The following is a 24586-nucleotide window of genomic DNA, read 5'->3' as shown; positions in this document are numbered from 1 at the left end:
AGCTCCTAAAAAGCAATGTATTGGGAGAATGAATCGAAAAGGCAAGAAAAAAAACCACACAGTCCAATGTAACTCACTCAAAAAAGCATCATGAAAATTGGTGAATGAAGCTGAATAATCTGCGAATACTCAAAATTATTCTACACTAAAAAAACTGGGACAACAGAGAGCAAGGCCAGGCCAGTGCTCATCGCCAGGACGCCTCTGCAGCCCCAGGCTGCCCTCACTCGGGACTCTGCGCCCCCGGGGCCGCCGCCTCCTCCGCCCTGGGTGCAGGCGCTCACCGGTTCTGGTTGTACTGCACGTTCTGGGTCAGGTCCACGTTCAGGATGATGAAGTTGTGCACGTGGCAGCGGGAGAAGGGCTCTCGCACCTCGCTGGCCCGGGTCTTGCTGGACCACTTCCGCAGGCCCAGCAGGGCGTAGTGCGTGATGTTGGGGGCCGCCTCAATGTGCTGCATGATGTGCTTCAAAGACACGTTCCTTTCCGACCAGGAGAACTCCCTGCTGGAAGGAGGGAGAGTGAGCCCCTAGGCTGACACCGAGCAGCAGCAAGGCCCTTGGGACCAGGCAGTGTGGCACCGGCTCTCAGACTGCCATGAACACCTGGACAGGCCAGTACCCTGCACAGGCCCCCAGGGGCCAGGCACCCTGCTGGGCGCTTCCCACGGCCACTCATTTCTTCAATGTGCTGAACACATTTGCAGACCATAATTTAGTCAATTATCACAACAACCCCAAGGCATAGGTATTAATTGCAGATGAGGAAACTAGAACCCAAAATGATTTAGCCATTTGCTTAAAGTCACACAGCAAATAAAAATAAAGCTAGGAGTCAGCAGTCAGGCTAGCGAGGAGGGGTGGGGCTGGGGCCAGCAGGAAGGGAGTTTCTGGGGGGCAGCAATGTCCCTTTCTTAATATCGGAGTTGGTTAAATGAATGTGCTCAGCTTGGGAAAAGTTCTGTATATGTATTATACTTTCCTTTTTGTCTATATATCAAATGGATAGTGTGATTTTCTGTATTATACTTCAATAAGAATTTTTTTTTTTTGAGACAGAGTCTCACTCTGTCACCCAGGCTGGAGTGCGGAGGCACCATCTCCACTCACTACAAGCTCTGCCTCCTGGGTTCACACCATTCTCCTGCCTCAGCCTCCCAAGTAGCTGGGACTACAGGTGCCCGTCACCATGCCTGGCTAATTTTTTTGTACTTTCAGTAGAGACAGGGTTTCACTGTGTTAGCCAGGATGGTCTCGATCTCCTGACCTTGTGATCCACCCGCCTCTGCCTCCCAAAGTGCTGGGATTACAGGCATAACCCACCACACCTGGCCCAAAGACAATTTTTTAAAATTAAAAGCAAGCCAGGCTTGACACGTGAGCTCACTTTTACCACACCCAGGGCTCTGGGAACCATACCCACCCCTTCTACTATGAGAGGCCCTCCGGTCTTCCGGGGTGGGCGCACTCCCCATACAGAGAGTGCACACTCGTTGGTCATCCTTCGTAGGGTGGCAGTGCTGTCAGGCCACCTCACCTGCTTCTCTCCCCAGCAGAGTCGACATCCACCACGTTCCACATCACGCAGGAGTCATCAGAGATCACGATGAAAGGCCAGATGTCCTGCGGCTTGATCCCCAGCTCCTCCTGCCGGTTCCGCTCAAGCTCCAGGTTATGGTAGGACAGCTCCTTGATGAGGAAATGGGCAGCACCTACAGTGGGCGAAGCAAGTGGACTCAGGGCTCTCTCGCACCCACACCCACAGCAGGCAGACCCCAGGCAAACCTGCTGCCAAGGCCGCCCAGACAAGCCAGCTCTGACCTTCCTGACATGCATCACCTGTCACAAAACACGGCCCATGGGCTAGGGAGAGAAAACTACAGGGAGGAAAACACTCCTCTCCAGGTGGAACACACATTTGCTTTCTTATGCTTTCTTCTCTAACCATTGAAAATATCAATTTGGCCAGGCGCAGTGGCTCACGTCTATAATCCCAGCACTTTGGGAGGCCAAGGCAGTCAGATCACCTGAGGTCACGAGTTTGAGACCAGCTTAGCCAACATGGTGAAACACCGTCTCTACAAAAATACAAAAGTTAGCTGGGAGTCATGGTTGGTGTCTGTAACGCCAGCTACTCGGGCAGCTGAGATGGGAGAATAGCTTGAACCCGTAAGACGGAGGTTGCAGTGAGCCGAGATCATGCCATTGCACTCCAGCCTGGGCGACAGAGCGAGATTCCATCTCAAAAAAAAAAAAAAAAAAAAAAAAAAAAAAAAAAAAAAAAAAAAAGAATGAATGAAAGAAAGAAAATATCCATTAAATGGATAACACTGGGGCCAGGGGGAAGACTGCATAAAAAAGTCAAACAAAATGAAAATAGCTTTAAAAGTCCAAAAGTAAAAGGCTTCATGTCACATGTTTAACTTTCGTCTCTAGAATACTCTCTCAAGTGTTCGGTCCCAGGAGTTTGACTGAGTAGATGATGTTAAAGGACACTCACCAACTCCAGCGCTGTTGAAGATACTGGGGAGCACCAGCATGATGTGGTTGGGCCAGTATTTCTTATAAATCGCCATCTCGTATTCCTTGACGACCAGCACGTGCAAATGGCTGGCACCATCCATTGCATGGTACAGATTAAAGAGCCCATGTTCGTGACGGCCAGTGGTTGGAGTGAATGTTGGACTTTTTATATATTCATGGCTCTGCAAAGTACAGGTATCATGAGGTAGAGTGTTTGTAAATGTGGCCACAATTAGTCCCTTGACATGACTTTGCAGCATTTTCCATCACAGAATGATGACCATTTCCATACTGCTGGAATTTTCAGCCTTGTGACTTGCTTTTCCCAGTAAAAGTCAGGAAAAATGGACTTGTGCCAGTCCTGGGCATAGCCTCAAGATGACTTACATGTTCCACTCCCTCTCAGAACTCTCCCATGCACAAGCCCGGGCTAGCCTGCTGGACGATGAGAGATCACTTGGAGGAGAGCTGAACAGCCTAGCTGAGGCCACCAGCCAGCCCGCAGACAACCTGCTGGCTCACTGTCAACACGAGTGAGTGAGTACAACCGAGCCCAGAAAACCACCTGGCTGAAGCAAGCTCAACCTGCTAGCCCACAGATCCCAAAGCTAATGCTTATTTGGGAATGGTGTGTTAGGCAACAGAAACTAACTGGCATATAGCAATTAACCAAATTCATTACCCTCTCATATTAGAATCTAATGTTGTGCCCAGAGTACTCATTATTCATGCATGCCTTGCATTTTCCATACACTATGAACACACAACACCCCCCAGTCGCCGCCCCATAGAGCTTAGCTATCCACTCGGGTTGTTATATCTTTTATGTAAATGACTGTTTTCTTCAACTCCTTCCTTAACAATAAGTTCATCTGGCAGAGGTAGGCCCTCTGCTCCCTCTGAATTCCTCAAAGCACCTGCCACAACACTGTGAAGCACTGGTGCTCACGGCCAGCTCCGCCAGGAAGGCTGGAAGGTGAGTGGAGTGGTGGAGAAACCCCAGCTCTCATATTTCATCCATGGAATTTCACCGCAACACCCAACCCCAGCGCATGGGTTAGGAGGTAGCTTACAATGAAGGCCTGTTGGGTACACTACAAATATTTTCATTGCTTAACAACAGGCTGCTGGGTCTGAAAGGCCAGGTGCAACTCCACAGGTGCCTGGCACTCTGGAGAAGGAAAAGCAGCCTCTCCACAAGGCCCGCCTTGAGTGGGGCTGACTCTGAGCTGACTCCGAGGTGATCAGGTGAGCACTGTCAAACCAAAAGCTCTACAAGAAGCATCTCTGTAAGAATGGTCAGAGCAATGAAACATTCAGAACAATCTCTTCAAAAGATAAAAGGAAATGTGTCTTTTAGAGAGACACACTGAGATAGCTATATCTATAGGTATAAATATCTATAGATAGATGACATGATTTGAGGTCTGGGATTTACTTCCAAACAAAACAGGAAGGAAGAAGAGGAGAGAGGGATGGATGAAACAAGGCTGGCCATGAGTTAGCAATTGCTGGAGTTGGTAATGGGCTAGAGAGGATTCACTGTACTGTTCTATCTACCTAAGCCTACACGAAATGTTACCTGGCAGAGCATTCAAGAAAAGATGGAGCGGATGAACATCTACCCAGCTCCTGTTATCTTCTAGGCACGGAGCTAGGGCCTTTCATCAGTTATTCCAAATAGTTTTCACCACAAGCTTTTGCAAGTTACTACTGTTCAACATTACAATGAGGAAATCAAGGCTTGCAGATATTAAGTGACATGTTCAAATACACAACTAGTAAATGGTAGAGCAAGGCTGAGGCTTGAATTGGAGTGACTCCAGAGCCTGTGTGCGACACCAGCCTCCTCCAAGTTCAGTCCTGTATCGGTGCCTGCACTCCCTCATCAGGCAGCTCTGTCTCTAGTCCCCCGCTCTGTCCCCACTTGAAGCCACTTGGATCTGCGCCACTAGGTCTCTGAGCCAGTACCTTGTCTGTCACGAGGGGCAGTCGCATGCTCTCCAACTGGCCTCCAGGTTGGCTGAAGACAAAGTGGTGCTCCTTGGACTTGGGGATGATGAAGTGCAGCTGGATCTCCTCTCCTAGCATGGAGTAAGAGAAGGCAAAGGCGTGCAGGGTGGACTCATACAGCTGGGGTGTGGGGGAAAGGACAGAGCTTGCCATCAGAGTCCGGCCTGCTTTCCAGAAGACCCCAGGCCCACTCTGCTGTGACAATGTGCAGTTCACGGTCACTTCTTCCCTACAGCACAAGAAACCCACAGGGTGACTCCAGTGAAAAGTGTAGACACCTAGGTCTGTTGACAGGGCAAGCGCGCCCGAGGCCACACAGCCACGGCGAGAGCCTGCTCCCATCCTCAGTCCGCATGGGGCCTTACCCTGCCGTGCCATGCAGGCAGCAAGCTTTTTGGTCCCCGTGGCTTGGAACCAGAGCCCTGTTCTGGGTCACCAACTAAAGCATTCATGCTACAGAGCTCATTTGTAATTCTAATATGTGTATTTTTCCATCACAGTTACATGCAATTGCATATTAGCACTAGCTGCATATGCTTGGACACTCCCATAACACTTTTCGCCTGGCACCGTTCTGTCCTGTGTGCTGCCATTAACAATCCTACAAAGCAGTACTGTCATCATCCCCATTTTACAGACGTGGAAACTGACATTCAGAGACCTTGGGCTCACTCCTGTCACCAAGTCTGGCTGTGCCCTTAGTCACCTCCTCCAGCCTCCATTTCCCAGGAGCCTCACATCCCACATCTGTGCACGTGTTGCTCTGGGTGTGACTTCCAGCCCAGCTTTGCCCTCAGCTTAAACATCCTCTTAGGACCCCACCAACTCACAGCCCTCCCTACTGACATCCCCTCCTAGCATGTGCTCTGCATGCATCCCAGGGTCCCCAGGGGAGGAGGCGGATGAGCACACACTGCCTTAATCTCTGCCATGGCTCTGCTAGACCCACAGAGCCCTTTCTTTGGGAGCAGAGATGAGGGACAAAGGGATTTTGACTGGGGGAGGCAGTTAAGGAGGACACACTGAGGCAGTTTCATAAAAAAGGTCAAGGGAGCCTTGGAAAAGAAAACAGAATGAGCAGGTGCAGGCCACATGGAGACGGCAGCCAGTGGGTCACATGGCCTCTGCACCAGCGCCAGCTGGTTTCAAGCCCCCTCACCGTCTCAGGCCTCCTCGTCTTCCACTGTGGCCCCCAGACCTGCACATCCCTGAGAACACAGGCCAGGCGCAGCCCAGCCGGCTGCCTCTCCTCCTCCTCTGCGCTCTGGTGTCTGTTGATGCAGCCCGAGGTCCTGACGGCACCACCCACTCCCGACACTGACAGGGATGACTGGGGACTGACACCTTTCAGTCTCTTTCAGTTCCCTACATTTCAAAATTAAGGATGTGTTTTCACATATGCTTTTGTTTGCCTTGAAAGAAAAACTACATCTCCAAGAAACAAAACGTTAAGAGAGTTTATCTGGAACAAATGGGATTACTGATTATTTTGACCCTTAAAAAATTGCTCATATGTTCTTTCTTTCATCTACAGTACAATTGCATACTCAAACAATAAGTGCTGCGTCCCCGGCAGCCAAGCTCAAGGCCAGGCAGATAGGGGCTGTTTCCCTCTGCAAAACGGATGGAAAGAGAGGCCAGCGTTCTTGCCTCAGGCCTTTCTGAAAGCAGCCCAAGACATTAGCTGCCCTACACGCCTCTGCTCCCCAGCCAGGCATCTGACTAGCTCCCGCTAACTCTGGTCCTCTCCCTCTGCCCCTCTCTCCCTTGCTTGGGTCTGAAATGAAAAGAAATACTCCATGTAAAATAAATCCTCTCCCCTGTTTATAAATAACCAGCCTCCCAGGCACTCCATACACCTCTGTGGGACTAAGAGACCAGTCTAAACACAGCTCTACCCACACTGGGCTCCACTTGGAGTTCCTGCTGAAAGAGTCCTCGTTCCTCTCCATGGCACCCACCAGGCGTTTTGTGGTCTGGCCTCTGCCTACCCTCCGAGTTTCGTGGCTGAGGATACCCACCCCGAAGTCTGGGTTCCAGAAACACCCAACCCACATCGTTTCCCATCCCCCGGAAACCCCACCTCCCCTCTCCCACACATGCTGTCCCTCTCCCTTCATCTTATTAATTCTTGGCCCCTTGGCAAATTCTTATTAATTCTTCCAAATCTTCTCTCTTCCACTCCCCACCCAAACAGGATCCTCATTTATAAAACAGGGACAATGAAATTTTAGTGTGAAGTAAACAGGACACTAGACAGGATAGTTCCCATACAGTGCACCGTAAGTGGCTTGCAGGTGTGGCTTCAGGTGACCCACCAGAGCCTGAGGCAGCCAGAGGCCTGGGTCAGAAGCCTTATCCATTTCTATGTGTCCAGGATAAATATTTTCTATTGCATAAAAGGTTGGGAGAGATTAATATATAAAAAGTGCCTAGGCACATTGCCTAGCATGCAGTAGGTGCTCAATAAATGCAAATTCCTCCTCTTATCAATGGATTTCTGTGCCTCAACCATAGTACTCTTTTTGCCTGCTTCACATCATTACGTTTTGCTTATGTGCACATCTCCCTCCTAGACTGAGTGTGGAGGACGGGGACAGAGTTGATTCAGCTCTGCACCCTCAGTGCCTGGTACAGAATAAGCACCTGGTGAGCATCTGCTGCATTGGACTAACTTCTGAAATCACTGGGACCTAAAGATGATGACCACTTCCACGGCTGGGTAACTTGGCCACTGATAAACACACAACCCCAGGAGAACCATGGTACTCTAGTTCCAGCAATAATTCCACAGACAATTGAAGGGAACAGAGGATGCAAACAGACCAGGAAGCCAGGGCTTCCAGAACTCTCTATCTCCTACTCTGGAATGAAAGCGTGAGAGAGCAGGGGAATGGATGATGTGTGCCAAGGTGAAATGCCTGGTGGGGAACTGCTAGGGCCTACCTGGTAGCGGGGGTGGAAGCCCATGTACTGGTGGCACTGCTCGCAGTGGTGGTAAGTATTGTATGCTGCATACTTGGACAGTCTCATCCGTGCCGTCTGACGCCGCACATAAAGGTCCTCCGGCTTCCGGGACATCCCTCTGTCTGCACCAAATTCCCCAGGATTAAAAAGCAGCAGGGAGCAAAGCAAATATTGTCCCCTGCCTGCTCAAACAGAAACCAAAATGCTCAAAATGACCAGATAACAGGATTCTGTCCTGTTGGGGAGGACTGCCTCTCACCTCCCTGGGCCCTGATGTGATAGCTGGTCAAAGGAGACAATGAAGGACCACAAAAGTGTCAGTGGAATAAACTAATTAAGGCACTGTCCATATCATGTCTTACTGTAGACTAAAAACATTTCATCAGCACCTATGTAAAGATCCACTACACAATTTAAATCGATTGCCAACTTAACATGCCAGCACTGAATGCAGATGAACTGCCCCTTGTTTTTCTTTTTTTGTTTGGTTTTTGGAGACAAGGTCTTGCTCTGTTACTCAGGCTGGAGTACAGTGGCATGATCTCAGCTCACTGCAACCTCTGCCTTGCAGGTTCAAGTGATTCTCCTGCCTCAGCCTCCTGAGTAGCTGGGATTACAGGTGCATGCCACCACACCTGGCTAAGTTTTGCCATTTTTTGTAGAGATGGGGTTTTGCCATGTTGGCCAGGCTGGTCTCGAACTCCTGACCTCAGGTGATCCGTCCACCTCAGCCTCCCAAAGTGCTGAGATTACAGGCGTGAGCCACCACACCTGGCCCCGGCTTGTTTTTCAAATGACCTGGCCGATTAAGATTTTAACACTCTGCCTTCATTAGAGACTGGCCTACAAGAAGGATCCTTGGTGCAAGGGATCTATTTTGATAGCAAAAACGATAAAGTTGTTGGTTTAAAATGGAGTCTGGTAGGTCACTGATATGGTTTGTCTGTGTCCCCACCCAAATCTATCTTGAATTGTAGTTCCCATAATTCTTACATGTTGTGGGAGGGACCTGATGGGAGATAACTGAATCATGGGAGCAGTTTCCCTAATACTGTTCTCATGGTACTGAATAAGTCTCACGAGATGCGATGGTTTTATAAGGGGTTTCCCCTTTTGCTGGGCTCTCATTCTCTCTTGCCTGCTGCTATGTAAGACATGCCTTTCGCTTTCCACCATGATTGTGAAGCCTCCCCAGCCACGTGGAACTGTGAGTCCATTAACTCTCTTTTTCTTTATAAATTACCCAGTCTTGGGTATGTCTTTATCAGCAGCAGCGTGAAACAGACTAATACAGTCATTTCCTTTCTCATGGCATTTACCAAACCTTTCTAATCTAAGTTTATAATCGCGCTGGCCCCGGTACACTGCAGCGTCAGCACACCATGGATGTCGGGGATACCTAAGGGGGAGGGAAAAATCAAGACATCGGGGGAGGAGAGGTGAACACGTGTACCCGTTTTGACGATTCCAAATTAGTAGGTAAACATACACATCTTTTATCTTATATTAGCGAGTCTTCAGAATATTCCAATGGTGACAAATCAGTAAGGGTGTCGTCATCGTCACTTAGCACTTCCTGAGCAACACTCTTCAACTCACTGGTTTCCATTCCTCCCTTCCTCATACAGGGAGATGGTGACCTCAGTTCTGTACTAGGTATGGCAGGTTAATTCATCACCACCTGATTTTATGCCTAACAAAATCCAGCTCGTCCCTTCAAGAGGCCGTGCCCATGCACTTTGGAAGGTGAAACAAGAGATTCAAAGTCTGACCTTCACTCTTTATACTCTGATAGTGTGAACAGATCAGGCTGGCATCTTCATACTTCGGGTCATGAATGATGTAGTCAAAGGGCAACTTCTTGAACAGCTCCAGGTCTGGCCAGGGGTCGCTAAGCTGGAGACAATGCCAGTCAGATTCTTCTCTGAGGTCTACAAGATTGGTAGAAACATAGATGTGACAAAATAGGAAGTGAAAACGATTTAGTCATGCGTCGCTGAACAACACAGAATGTGTTCTGAGAAATGCGACATCAGACGATTCTGTCACTGTGCTAACATCCTAGAGTGCACTTACACACCTACATGGCACAGCCTGCTACACACTAGGATATGTGGTGTAGCCTACTGGTCTTTGGCTACAAACCTGTGAGCATGGGTGTCCAATCTTTTGGATTCCCTGGGCCACATTGGAAGAATTGTCTTGGGCCACACATAAAATACACTAACACCAATGATAGCTGTTGAGTTTAAAAAAAAAAAAAATTGCGAAAAGAAATCTCATAATGTTTTCAGAAAGTTCACAAATGTGTGTTGAACTGCATTCAAAGCTCTCCTGGGCCACATGCAGCCCGTGGGTGGGACAAGCTTGCTATATAGCACGTTATTGCACTAAATACTGCAGGTAATTGTAACACAATGTGAAGCATTTGTGTATCTTGGCCAGGCGTGGTGGCTCATGCCTGTAATCCCAGCACTTTGGGAGGTCGAGGCAGGTGGGTCACCTAGGGTCAGGAGTTTGAGACCAGTTTGGCCAACATGGTGAAACCCCGTATTTACTAAAAATACAAAAATCAGCCAGGCATTGTGGTGGGTGTCTGTTAATTCCAGCTACTCGGGAGGCTGAGGCAGGAGAATCACTTGAACCCAGGAGGCAGAGGTTGCAGTGAGCCCAGATCTCGCCGTTGCACTCCAGCCTGGGTGACAAGAGCAAAACTCCATCTCAAAAGAAAAAAGAAAAAAAAGAATTTGTGTATTTAACATAGGAAAGACATGGGGGAAATATGGTATAAAAAATGTAAAACGGTGCGCTATACCGGGCACCCATCATGCACGGGGCTTGCAGGACTGGCAGTTGTTCCGGGTGAGTCAGTGAGTAAGCAGTGAGCAAATGTGAAGGCCTGGACATGGCCGTGCATTACTGGAGACTTTACACTCTCCTCTTAGGATACACTCGATTTGTAAACGATATTTTTCTTTCTTCAATAATAAGTTAACCTTAGCTTACTATAACTTTTTTTTTTATGATTATACTTTAAGTTCTAGGGTACATGTGCACACATGCAGGTTTCTTACATATGTATACATGTGCCATGTTGGTGTGCTGCACCCATTAACTCATCATTTACATTATATCTCCTAATGCTATCCCTCCCCCCTCACCCCTCCCCACAATAGGCCCCAGTGTGTGATGTTCCCCTTCCTGTGTCCAAGTGATCTCATTGTTCAATTTCTACCTATGAGTGAGAACATGATGGTTTCCAGCTGCATCCATGTTCCTACAAAGGACACGAACTCATCCTTTTTATGGCTGCATAGTATTCCATGGTGTATATGTGCCACATTTTCTTAATCCAGTCTGTCACTGATGGACATTTGGGTTGATTCCAAGTCTTTGCTATTGTGAATAGTGCCGCAATAAACGTACGTGTGCATGTGTCTTTATAGCAGCATGATTTATACTCCTTTGGGTATATACCCAGCAATGAGATGGCTGGGTCAAAAGATATTTCTAGTTCTAGATCCTTGAGGAATCGCCACACTGTTTTCTACAATGGTTGAACTAGTTTACAGTCCCACCAACAGTGTAAAAGTGTTCCTATTTTTCCACATCCTCTCCAGCACCTGTTGTTCCCTGATTTTTTAATGATCGCCGTTCTAACTGGTGTGAGATGATATTTCATGGTGGTTTTGATAACTTTTTTACTTTATAACCTTTTTAACTCTTTGACTCTTTTGTAATAACACTTAGCTTAAAACAAATACATTGTACAACTGATCAAAAATGTCTTCTTTCTTGATATCCTCATTCTATGAGCTTAATATTTCAATTTTTCTACTTTTATTTGCTTTTTATTGTTGTCATTTTTCTTGAGACAGAGTCTCGCTATGTCACCCAGGCTGGAGTACAGTGGCACCATCTCGGCTCACTGCAATCTCCACCTCCCAGGTTCAAGCGACTTTCCTGCCTCAGGCTTCAGAGTAGCTGAAATTACAGGTGCATGCCAACATATCCGGCTAATTTTTGTACTTTTAGTAGAGACGGGGTTTCACCATGTTCGCCGGGTTGGTCTCAAACTCCCAGCCTTGCCCCACTAGAAGGTCTTTAGGGGCAGTAACATTCAGGGAGCTGTCATCTCCTATGAGAACAATGCCTTCTTCTGCAGTCTCTCCTGAAGGACCTGCCCAAGGCTGTTCTACAGTTAACTGCTTTTTAATAAGTAGGAGTATACGATCATAAAAGTATGGTAACTACATAAACCAGTAACAGCTGTTTATAATTATCAAGTGCTATGTACGGTACGTAATCGTATGTGCTAGACTTTTGACAGTACTGGCAGTGCAGGTTTATTTACACCAGAATCGCTACAAACACGAGTAATGCCTCTTGCCACAGCATTCCAATGACTACGATATCACTAGGTGATAGGAATTTTTCAGTTCCCTTAGAATCTCATGGGACCAGTGTCACAGATGCAGTCTATTCACCAAAACATCATTACGTGGTGCACGACTACATTTTAAATGTGCACAAAGGATGATGCTTGGAGTGCAATTGTTATTGAGTCCATGGGCTGCTGGGAAACCCCATTGTATCTGCAAGGCTCTTGACACATATTCCATTTTCAGGATTGTTCTAATGAGGCAAGAACGTGGATTCAGAGCTATCTCCATCCAGAGGAACAGCCTTGTGCTGTTTGCTGTGAGAATGGCTTTGCTCTCCCGTCCTAAGTCTGACTTCCACTCCGGCCAGAGTCCTGACCCAGAGGACCTCAGCCCTGTGCTTCACCCCAGCACCGTCTCCCCAGGTGACCACCCTGGTGGCCAAAGCCAGCAAAACCTGCATAGCTTCCTTTCTTGCCTCTATCTAAATGCTCCCCAGCCCATATGGCTCAGTTCCTGTCACTCCACCTGTAGAAAGGCTCTTGGAGTGCTCCAGCCCCGGGGCTTCTCCCTTCTGATGCCAACAACATTTGCAGTCCAAACCAGTTTTCCATTTGCCATGTCTCATCTCACATGGTGATCATTGTAGTCTATGGTGCCTACTAAATGTCTGTCAGCTAAAAGGTAGAAAAATCTAGTTGGCCCAACTCAAATTATAAAACATGTTGATTATATTAAATACATGTCCTACTATAGTGCACACATGGGCAGAGTGCATGTCCATAGGAAGGCAGGGGAGAAATGCCTATGAATATTTAATAGGTTTTGGTCAAGCATGGTGGCTGACACCTGTAATCCCAGAATTTTGGGAGGCTGAGGTGGGTGGATCAGTTGAGGTCAGGAGTTCGAGACAAGGCTGGTCAACATGGTGAAACCCTGTCTATACTGAAAATACAAAAATTACCCGGGCATGGTGGCACATGCCTATAACTCCAGCTACTCCAGAGGCTGAGACAAGAGAATCACTTGAACCTGGGAGGTGGAGGTTACAGTGAGCCGAGATGGGGCCACTGCACTCCAGCCCGGACAACAGAGCTAGACTCTGTCTTAAAAAAAAAAAGGTCTTGGTGCTCTGTGTGTGTCACATTTAATCCCTATAAAACCCTATAAAACAGAAATTATCCCTATTCAACGAAAGAGATAAGATTTAAAGAATGGGCTGTATCATTGAACAAACTGGGTTCAAATTCTGTCTTTATCACTGGTATGTCCAAGAAAGAAAGGAGACCAATTCAGCAGGGCTGCAGACTTCATCTGAAATGTGGTTCCAAACCGTGGGGAAACCTTAGAAAGCTCAGAGCCAGGCTGAAGAGTCTCTCCTTTCCTGGGAGGCAAGGCCGAGGGCTGAACGAGTTTCCTTGGCTGCAGATTTTCTCCAAATCAAAACTGAAGCACAGTTGACAGCACCCCACCAAGTGCCCCTCAGCACTGGTGCAGCTGGCTGGCAAGCTCTCCGCAACACAGACAGGACTGTCTGACAAGCTCGCTCTCCCAGCGCAGCAGACTCATTGACCAGACCAAGTTTATGAGCCCCTGGGAGGAGGGATGAGGAGGAAACAGGGGAGGTTATTTTACATGAGCTCAAAAAGAAGTTGATCATTTTTTTTTTTTTTTTTTTTGAGATGGAGTCTCGCTCTGTTGCCCAGGCTGGAGTGCAGTGGCGCGATCTCGGCTCAGTGCAACCTCCGCCTCCCAGGTTCACGCCATTCTCCTGTCTCAGCCTCCCAAGTAGCTGGGACTACAGCTGCCCACCACCACGCCTGGCTACTTTTTTTGTATTTTTAGTAGAGATGGGGTTTCACCATGTTAGCCAGGATGGTCTCGATCTCCTGACCTCATGATCTGCCCGCCTCCGCCTCCCAAAGTGCTGGGATTATAGGCGTGAGCCACCACGCCAGGCCAAGAAGTGATCTTAATCAGGGTAAACTCTTCTGGAAACGAGAACAGGATTTTCCCCACATTTCACGTATTTCTACTGTGCCCCAAGACACTGACCTCCCTGCTCAGCTGCCTGAGCAGGAAACCTCCCCTGAGGGGTAAGTCTGCTTTGCAGAGGCAGCAGTCAAATCTAATTCCATCCAGCCCTGCCACTACTCAGCTGGGCTCCCAGGCATGTGATTTATGAGGAGAATGGAACATCTACCTCACGCTGGGCCTAGGAAATTAACATGGTAACTTATGCAAAGTATCGAGTTCATCGCTCCACATGCAGAAGGTACTCAGTAAACAGTCATCTACTGGCCGGGCGCGGTGGCTCAAGCCTGTAATCCCAGCACTTTGGGAGGCCGAGACAGGCGGATCACGAGGTCAGGAGATCAAGACCATCTTGGCTAACACGGTGAAACCCCGTCTCTACTAAAAAAAAAATACAAAAAAACTAGCCGGGCAAGCGGGCACCTGTAGTCCCAGCTACTCTGGAGGCTGAGGCAGGAGAATGGCGTAAACCCAGGAGGCGGAGCTTGCAGTGAGCTGAGATCTGGCCACTGCACTCCAGCCCGGGCGACAGAGCAAGACTCTGTCTCAAAAAAAAAAACCAAGGCCGGGCGCGGTGGCTCAAGCCTGTAATCCCAGCACTTTGGGAGGCCGAGGCGGGCGGATCACGAGGTCAGGAGATCGAGACCATCCTGGCTAACACGGTGAAACCCCGTCTCTACTAAAAAAATACAAAAAACTAGCCGGGCGAGTTGGCGGGCGCCTGTAGTCCCAGCTACTCAGGAGGCTGAGGCAGGAGAATGGCGTAAACCCGGGAGGCGGAGTTTGCAGTGAGCTGAGTTCTGGCCACTGCACTCCAGCCTGGGTGACAGAGTGAGACTCCTTCTCAAAAAAAAAAAAAAAAAAAAAAGTATCTACTAATCATAACTGTATCCCTACAGCAAAGGCCTGATACTGAGAAAAATGACTACAAGATAAATAGCACCCCCTATAAGGTCCTTGGGATGAGTCTGATCATGAATCTGAGAATTCCATCTAGAAAGTGAAACATAAAATTAAAGTCACTTGAGAAAGTGATGCAGGTGGTTCCAAGCCCACGTATCCCCAAACAGATAACTCACTGATATTGATCTCCTCCTCGTCATAGACATCCACTTCTGTGAGCCGAACAAGCATCCTGGACAGGACACTGAGAAACTGCAGGTAGGCGCCTGTCTTCCCGATCTGTAAAGGTATGGGAGTTAAAACCTCCAGTGAGGAAGCACTATCCATGTGCCAGGCACCGGCTGAACACCTGGCATGGCTCCTGCCATCTGCCTCACTTGAAGATCCTGTCTTTAAAATGAGAGCCCCGTGGATGCAAAGATATTTGAAGGGAACAAGCACGGCAGGTGGACAAATGGACTCCCACGAGCATGAGGCCTTCCTGCTTAAATATCCTTGCAAATGCATCTCTAGATTTTAACCAGCTGCATTTTTCAGCTGTTAGAAATAGAACTTTATCATAAGCCAAAGAAAGCTGCTTCCAAAAAATAGGATACTATGAAACATAATGTCTTATGAATCTTGTGAATTGCTTGTCTTAATCCATATGTCTGTACAAGACAGCAAAATTCATTGTATAAGACATTTTTTAAAAAGTGCTTCTTGTATTTCTCCTTCTAAACCCAGGAAAAGAATGACTTTCTTCTTCCTTCTCCTGCTTCCTGTAACATAGAGTTCGCTGCTTCCCCAGCCAAGCTTCAGGGTAGCATACCTCCTATTAATCTTAGTTCATTTTGGTTATTACTGATTGAGAAGTACCCATGGTCTGGCCCAGTACCCTCCCTGTACCCCTGTATAAAGAGTCACTACAAGCATGGTGGCTCATGCCTGTAATCCCAGCACTTTGGGAGGCCGAGGCAGGTGGATCACGAGGTCAAGAGATCGAGGCTATCCCGGCCAACTTGGTGAAACCCCGTCTCTACTAAAAATACAAAAATTAGCCGGGCGTGATGGCATCCGCCTATAGTCCCAGCTACTCAGAAGGCTGAGGCAGGAGAATCGCTTGAACCCGGGAGGCAGAGGCTGCAGGGAGCCGAGATCGCGCCACTGCACTCAAGCCTGGCGACAGAGCGAGACTCCGTCTGAAAAATAACAATAATAAATAACAATAATAATAATAAATAAAAGAGCCATTCCAGGGACGTGCTTTCCAAGCACCGAGCCCAACGCCTGGTTCATGCTACAACTCAGCAAATGCCAATGAATGGAAATAACTAACTTTACAGAGGAAAATATGACACTGAACCACAGGGAAGCTTCAGAGAAAACATCTGCAATACAGACGATAGGCAAAGGACAAAAATCTGTAATATGTAAAGCACTTCTACAAATCAACAAGAAATGTCAAATGGCCTAAAGGAGAAACAAATAAGAAAAACCAGAAAATCACTGAAAAAGAAGTCCCAATGACCAGTAAAAATACAAGAATATGTCAATCTTACTAGTAAAACTGTAATGTATTATTTTTCACCTATCAAAGAGACAACAATTTTAAATTGATAATACCCAATAGTGTGAGGGTGTGGAAGAAGGGAGACTCCTTGGTAAGAAACATTTTCTTTTCTCCTTTTTAAATCAGAAAAAGTAATATTGTTCGTTGTACAAGTTTAAGACACAAATGGATACTGAACCGCATTCCAACCCCAAAGCCCAGCTCCGTTCTAAAGAGCAGACCTCAGTCCCCAGCCTCCTCCTCCCCACATCCTCACACCCAGGAGATTCTGCCATTGAGAGGTGAAATGGACTTTTGCTATTAAGGAAACACCAGGCTGCGACTGGGAAACAGAACCCCCAGTTCTCCATCCATGGTTCACCGAAACCTTCCAGTGGAGAACCCAGAGTTTTGTTTCTATTTGTTAGAGAACATGCGCAGTGGCCGAGTGAGATGACGTGGGGTGAGGAACCGTAGTCTGATACACCCAGAGAGGTCTCCCGTCCACCCCCAGCATCACACAGGAAGGAACGGAAGCCACCAGCCCTGAGTGGCAGATGAGTCCCGCCCTCCTCCCTCTGGTCTACTCCAGGCCGTTGGAAAAGATTCCATCATGGGAAGTGTGAAAAGCGAAGACATGGGTGCGGTCACCCCCATGCCTGCCCTCCACAGTCCGGGGCTGTGCTGGGGCAGCGAGCAACACCCACCTGAGGGGGGCCACTGAGCAGCAGCCTGCGGGGGTGGAAGCCGTCCACTGCGGCCCTCGGCCCGGTTGCCATAGTCCATGTGGCTGGGCCGGGGCACCGTCCACTGCCGGTAGTAGAGGGACTGCTCGGTGGACTGTCATGGTCTTGCTGAGCAGGGGGCGGAAAGAGCTGGCCCACATGACTGAGGGGGAGGGCAGGAGGGAGGCAGCCTTGGGCAGACCGCTGCTGTCAGTGGACACAACCATGTCGTACACGAGCTTGGGCAAGAAGACGACGGGTGGCTGGCGACAGGCCTTGGTCAGGGAGCACTGGGAGGCCTGCAGGACCCACGTGCCGGCAGCGGGCGCCACGGATGAGGAGGACGAGCCCGAGGAGGAGGACAGCTGGGAGCACGACGAGGTGACCGACACCTGGACGCTCCTCTGGCTGGTCTTGAGGCTGTAGTCAGGCTGGGGTGTCAGCCCAGGACTGTGCCTGCTGATGGCCGACGGTGGCCCCTGACTTGCCCGGGGCCTCTGTTTCTCACCAGGGGCTCTGCCCTCCTCTGTGGGGCCACAGGGCTGGGGCGACCTGGCATGCTCTCCCTGGGGAAGCCCTGTGGGCTGAGCCGAGGACTCACCACCAAGCGCTGAACCTGAGGAGAGATGAACCTGGTCAGGGACATCCTAGAAGGTAACTGTCCCAGGAGTGACCCATTCCAGGAGTGAGCTATCCCAGGAGTGGCCCATCTCAGGGGCGACTCGTCCCAGGAGTGAGCTGTCCCAGGAGTGGCCCATCTCAGGGGCGACTCGTCCCAGGAGTGAGCTGTCCCAGGAGTGGCTCATCTCAGGGGCGACTCGTCCCAGGAGTGAGCTGTCCCAGGAGTGGCCCATCTCAGGGGCGACTCGTCCCAGGAGTGAGCTGTCCCAGAGCTTGCCGGTGGCTCCTGTTTCTGCCCCAGGCCTCCTGTACTGTTTCAGGCAAACAGACCCAGTGGTTGCGGCGCTGGCTGTTCTGACTGAGCTCCAGCCTATGAGGCAGGGCTTCTTTCGGTCTCCGAGCTCTGGGCTGAGGGTGAAGAGGCTCAGTGCTGACTCCATCGGGGGTGTCTGGGAGCACAGGCGCAGGAGATGAGGGAAAAAGAAGATGCCCCCAGCCAGTCTCCTGGTGGGCTCTGACCTCTGACCTTTCCCCATCCCAGATCAAACAGCAGCGACTCTCAGCCGTTCCCCCAGCCACAGCTAGGTGCCTCCCTGCCTCCCACAATGGGGGCCTGCGGCCAGCGCACCTGTCCCTGCACCCAGGCCCTGTGCGTCTCTCCCCTGAGGCTCTCAGCCCTTAAGGCTTCCTCCATTTATAACATCTTCTGCAAGGCCTGGTTGGGGGTCAGCTGCTCTCTCAAACCTGTGGTAACCTCACCTACCCTGAAACCTGCCCTCTGCCTTGGGACAAAAGTACTTCCTCATATGTGAAGTGAAAATGTTGCAAAAAACGACTGCAAAATAACACGTCTTTTATGAGAACGATGAGTTCGTTCCTTGAGGTCAGGTCTACATCTCATTTATCCTTCAGGGCTGATCCAGATAGCAAGGAGGCCCTCATAATGCTTTTGGCGGGAAGATAGGGGACACTCTGTCATGTTCGTGGTCCTGACTGCTCTCGGAGACAGACGGACCCCTTAGGGCAGAGACCGTGTAAAGCCTGTGGTTGGCACCGCCCACCTCCTGTGGCTCTGGCTACAAGGAGGGCTCATGAGCTTGTATTGCCTTTTGTTGCTCTTCCCCCAGTGAAGTCTCCGTGTCTGTTTCTCTCCTTGTGCTCAGCTGCTCTCCCCACAGGGTACAGGGTTTTCCCAAACTAACAGCAGCAGGGAGAACAGCCGGGGACCCGCCCCTAACATGGCCAGGACTCAGTCTGAGGCCCCAGCCACAGTGAGGGGCAGCGTCCATGGTCTTCACCTGAGGACAGGGGCAGCGGAACCCTACAGTCTTGCTCAGCCTTCAAGTTCTCCGATCCCAAGTTCACCAGAACATTTACTCTCTAGAGAGTCCAGTGCTTCAAAGATTTCCTTATCTTTCCAGTTCTGATGGAAAATAAAGGATCAGCAAATAGCCCTATATATGTTTCTTTTCATTCTCTGAAACCTCAAAAACCAGTTCGCTGATCTGGTCCTTCCCACGTGGGAAGACTCACCGGACGCCTTGGAGGAGAGGGACGAGGATGCGGAGTCGTGGGAGTGGGACCTCTCCCTTTTCATGGGGCTTCTCTTCTCCAAGGTGGAGCCTGTTTCAAAACACACAGGCTGCGAATGCACCGAAATACCCATCCCCGACATTTGCCCAGCACTTCGCAGTGTGTAAAGTATGTTCCCATGATCACCTCTCCCAGCCATTCACTCATTCACTGCCATCTTCCAGGCCCCCACCATGGATAGGGCACTGAGGAGACAGGAACGGGCTGCGGTGCAGGGAGGCACTCTGGGTGCAGCGAAGGCCCCTGCCCATGAGGCACAGCTGCAAGCTGGTGGAGGAGATGCAAAAAGAGAGGGGTCGGGGAGCCTGGGGGAAAAGCAGGGCATCTGCTGGAAGAGGGTGCAGCTGGCCTTCGTCCTGAAGGGCCACAGGGCTTTCCAGGTAAAGCAGAGAAAGGAAAACAAGCAGCAGGAAGGGCAGCCGTGCAGCGCAGAGGCCAGGAGGGCAGAGCACAGCCCAGCCACTGCAAGTTTAATGCGGGCCAGTGCACAGTGCAGTGGGGCTGTGGGTAGAGAGGAGCAGATGGTGAAACTAAAGAAACGGAGTCCTGAGACGCCAGGGAGCATGGAGATGTGCAGCAGATACCCACAAGTGAAAGAATTAAATCAGAGTCCCTGCCGTGCTTCAAAAAGATGGCTACAAGCAGGCAGGTCTTTCCATCTGCATTTTACAGACCAGCAAGCTGAGGCTAGCAGAGGTCCCATAGTCAAGACAGAGGAGGGAGACCACAGACCCAGTCTAGTGCCCACACCCACCTCCTTCCACTCTACACACTCCATAAATGCTTTCTAGTTTTTGTATGATTGTCTACATATTTCTCATCACATTGTTGACTACAGTCAATGCCTTGTGATGTTAACATTTATGTGTCCCATTAACAAGATGGCATCAGATTTGAAGAGTCTGCAAATGAGCCTGTTTTCATAAATCTTAAAAATGGACAGCATGCTGTTGGGTTGATGCACAGAGGAAATAAGCAAGCAAATCACACCAGGTCAGAATCCCACCAGTGAGTGGAACGAGGAACTCTAAGAAATTTTCAACTTGAACTCTAAGAAATCTTAATTTTTCTTCCTACTCTTTAAGAATTCTAGAACTAGGAAGAATCTTTACAGGGATTCCCATTTTCTCACACCACCAAAAGAGATGGGGAGAAAACAAGCAAAATCTGAATTCAATGAGAGCTCTGCCATTTCATCCAACACTGGAAACCTCTCATCCAGAGCTGCTGTCCAGCAGACAGGCCCCAGGACCCTGCTGAACTGGAGACGGCAGTCTCCATAAGCACAGGCAGCCTCAAAGCTCAGAAGCCAAGAAGGACGTGCAGACATGGACACCTAGGCTGAGGGCAGCCACCCCTCACCTTCTGTCCCCAGCTCCTCATCCTCGTTGTCTGTGCTGCTCAGCTTCTCTGCATCACTTTCCACGGCCTCGTTCCTAGCCCCCTTCTCCAAGGGAACCTCGTTGCTCACAAAGTAGGCAGCCAGGCCCAGCTCCTGCTCCAAGGCTGTTCTCACCAAGCAGGACGAGTTTATCAATCGCAGGTCGCAGTACCTCAAAGACCTAGCAAGACACAGAAGAGAGTGTCTGTTTAGCGCCTTCCACAAGTGGGGCGCTGTTCCCACTGCTGCAGGCAGCACTGATCAGGACCACACCCCACCTTCCTGGTGAGGACCCAGGGACTCGTACAAGTGGAAAAGCCAACAGTGTTACTGGGAGCTTGCAGCAACAAATTCAGTATAATAGTAAATCTTTGGGGACACCCACTATGCATTTAGCCCTGTGCTGCATTAACTTTTGGGCCAGATAAAAAAGGGGCTTGAACCTGAGCTCTGCTATGAGGCTTTGATTTTTTCATCTGAAAGACGGGAATAAATATTAATAACCATCTGGCCGGGCGCGCTGGCTCACGCCTATAATCCCAGCACTTTGGGAGGCCAAGGCGGGCCGATCACTTGAGGTCAGGAGTTCGAGACCATCCTAACCAACATGGCAAAACCCCATCTCTACTAAAAACACAAAAATTAGCCGGTTGTGGAGGCGGGTGCCTGTAATCCCAGCGACTCAGGAGGCTGAGGCAGGAGAATCACTTGAACCCAGGAGGCGGAGGCTGCAGCGGAATGGAGATCGTGCCACTGCACTCCAGCCTGGGCAACAGAGTGAGACTCCATCTCAAAAAAATAAAAATAAAAATAAAAAACATCTAAGTGCACTGTGATAAAGATTAAATGTAATCCGTGGGTATTTAATTATTCAATCCAAGCGAACACATGCCAGGGTACTAGATGCTAGAAATACGATGACAATCAAGACGGACACCAACAGGCAATGCTGTGAGCAGGAGGGGAAAGGCCAACCCCATGCTCAGACTCGCGCAGCAGAAACACAACCAAGGCAAAGGGCTTAGAGCGGGTACGTGAGGGTTCCAATGGGGCTCTGAAACCTACCGCTCACTGTGGCCTCAGGCAAATGATCGTTCATTGACTCAACCATAAAACAGGATGGTGACACTACCGCAGCAAGGAGTAAGTTTTATAGGAAAAGTCTATCATGACGCCTGGTACAAAGAAGGTACCAGAAGGTGCCTGGTGTAAAGAAGGTTACAGAAGGTACCTGGTACTCAGCAAATGCTTGCTAAAATTTAAAACAGATTAAGACATTGTCTCAGTCCTTAAGGAGTTGAAGAAGAAAAGAATTAATCCATGTGAAATAGCAACAACCAAGGTCAAATGTTCTGGAGCCCCCCCTTCCCCTGGCCCATGAGTACGCAGCATGCAGAGGGCTGTTTGCTGAAGTGTGGGGTGGTCCTGGGGGAAGAAGTCAGGCCCACTGCCAGCCAGACTGGCTTAATCTCAGTAGGCCTCAGTTTCCTCATCTGTAAAATGGGACTACTGAAATAGCACCTCTCCCCCAGGGTTAAGGTGAGAGTAAAATGAAATAAAACATAAAAGAAGAATCTAGGACAGTGCCCAGAACATACAGGAACTCCACTGATGTCGGCTTTTACTATCTGTGGCCGGCCGTCTGCTCTTCTCCATGGGTATGAAGTCTCTAAAACCCAATCTGTCACCACCAATCCAAGAAACCGCCTTACAGGAGGCCCAGTGACCTGAGTGTCTGCATGTCTGTGTGGTGGCCTAGAGACCTTCCCCCAGGGGACATCGAGTGGATGTGTGGCTGAGACTTTCCAGGCTGTGATGGCTTCGGAGGGACACACCTTCGAGACAGTCCACTCTGTGCTGAAAGAATCAGCTCTTCCCAAGCAGCGTCAGTTGCCCCCACTCCCAGAACACCTCCTAAGCCAGGAGGGCCCAGGCATTGCGGCAGCCTAGGTACCAACAGGAACTGTGGCCACAAGTCCTGGAGAGGATGCCTTACTGTCCCAAGCAGAACTGCCATCCCCAACGCACACAGAGCGCCCCATGGGGGGAAACTGAACTCAGGAGGCTTTCAATCCTGACTCCAGCTGTAGGGCCTCCACTCGCAGAGCCTGGCCACAGCCATCACCACGAGCCCAAACAGTGCCTTTCTGAGAATCAGGAAAAGGGGCACCGGCCTCAGACGCACTCAGGCCCCTGCTGGGAAAGCCACGATGAAGGTCCCACCCACGGTGCCTGTGAATGCGAGTGGTGCTGCCTGCCGTCAGGGCATGGCAGTCCCCCTGACATGCTCCCTGAGGGGGCCCAGGCAGCCAGCTCCTCAGAGACCCCCAGGGGCATAACCCCTCCACTCACCTCGGCAAGGACTCCCCGTGTGGGTCCATCCCACTGAAGATCAGGATGCAAGGCAGACCCTCCAGCTCCAAGTAAGTCTGGGGTCTCCACTCCACATCCTCGATTTTCTGCCACATCTGCAGATAACGAAAAGGAAATAAAGCCACAGACACCTCCCTTCCTAACCAGCCCAGCTCAGAGGAACCCTGATGGCCTCCCACACCAATTTAAACTCCTTGAACTACATCTTCTAACCAAAAGGAAATTTCTTTAGACTGCAAATAAGTACACCATGAAAGATGGGAATTTTCAGTCGTCTAGAACATGTAGACTAGTCAGCCAGAGGGTGTTCAAGACATCTCTGTCAGCTGACTAGCTGCGTGAAAGAACATCTGTGTTGTCAGCTGCTCCTTACGTCTTTTTTTTTTTTTTTTTTTTTTTAAATTGAGGCAGAGTCTCGCTCAGTCACCCAGGTTGGAGTGCAGTGGTGCAATGTCAGCTCACTGCAACCTCCACCTCCAGGGATCAAGTGATTCTCCTGCCTCAGCCTCCCGAGTAGCTGGGACTACAGGCGCATGCCACCTCATCTGGCTAATTGTTGTATTTTTAGTAGAGACAGGGTTTCTCCACGTTGGCCAGGCTTATCTCAAACTCCTGACCTCAGGTGATCTGCCCACCTCGGCCTCCTAAAGTGTTGGGATTACAGGCGTGAGCCACCGCGCCCAGCCAGCTGTTCATGTCTTGCCTGTGTTCTCTCCTGACAGTGTCCTCCCTTTCATTCCTGTTTTCCACTCATTTGTTCTTTCCCTGACCCTTTTGCACTTTCTGTCACCTGTGGGTTGAGTGAGAACCTACTATGGGTCAGGCGCTGTGCTAGGCTTTGGGGGGCTGAGTTCTGTGGGGATGGCCCTCACTCCCCACCATCCGGGAGGGGGGCTGGATGACAGGCAGGGAACATGGCACTGCCCTGGGCATGGTGGAGGGAGAGGGTGGCTTCCTGAAAGAGGAAAGACGCCAAGCTAAGCGCTGCAGAAAATAAGCAGGGCAGCTCAACCTGGAACCCAGCACTTTGGGAGGCTGAGGCAGGAGGATCACTTGAACTCAGGAGTTTGAGATTAGCCGGGGCAACATAATGAGACCTTGTTTCTCCTAAAAATTTTAAAAATTAGCCAAGTGTGGTGGCACACATCAGTGGTTCCAGCTACTCAGGAGCCTGAGGTGGGAGGATCCCTGGAGCCCAGGAGCTCAAGGCTGCAGTGAGCTGTGATTGCACCACCACACTCCAGCCTGGCTTACAGAGTAAGACCCTGTCTGTCTCAAAGGGGAAAATAAAGAAGCATCAGCTAAACAAAGAAGAGAGGAAATGGATCCCCAGAACAAAAGAAAGCAGGCTGCTGCTGCCCAGAGGCCTAAAGTCATAAGGCAGTGCTACAGGGGTATGGGGGTGCTGCTGGGGCAGAAGGCAGGGGTGGGGAATCACAGAGAGGAGGCTGGGGGGTGGCTGGGTCTAGACAAGCCACGCTGGCCACGCTGTGGGGTTTGTGCCACTTCCTGCCTCTGGTGGGCCTCTCAGCTCTCCCAGG

The 24586-nt window shown here is 49.9% G+C and overlaps 1 protein-coding gene across 1 annotated transcript in view; it reads right to left on the bottom strand.

Annotated features, from left to right (window-relative positions):
• GREB1 (growth regulating estrogen receptor binding 1) overlaps positions 1 to 24586 on the bottom strand; it is an 84989-nt gene that overhangs the window by 5727 nt on the left and 54676 nt on the right. The window contains 13 exon segments of the mRNA XM_030921299.1: positions 285 to 503; positions 1537 to 1711; positions 2500 to 2704; positions 4494 to 4655; positions 7482 to 7624; positions 9275 to 9433; positions 14998 to 15100; positions 17060 to 17107; positions 17109 to 17192; positions 17194 to 17693; positions 19232 to 19321; positions 20654 to 20853; positions 23025 to 23140. Of these exon segments, the coding sequence (XP_030777159.1) occupies positions 285 to 503; positions 1537 to 1711; positions 2500 to 2704; positions 4494 to 4655; positions 7482 to 7624; positions 9275 to 9433; positions 14998 to 15100; positions 17060 to 17107; positions 17109 to 17192; positions 17194 to 17693; positions 19232 to 19321; positions 20654 to 20853; positions 23025 to 23140 (2204 nt within the window).

This window comes from Rhinopithecus roxellana, chromosome 17, assembly GCF_007565055.1.
Source record: "Rhinopithecus roxellana isolate Shanxi Qingling chromosome 17, ASM756505v1, whole genome shotgun sequence".
In the NCBI taxonomy this organism is placed as follows: domain Eukaryota; kingdom Metazoa; phylum Chordata; class Mammalia; order Primates; family Cercopithecidae; genus Rhinopithecus; species Rhinopithecus roxellana.
This window is presented reverse-complemented; position numbering and strand designations above follow the sequence as displayed.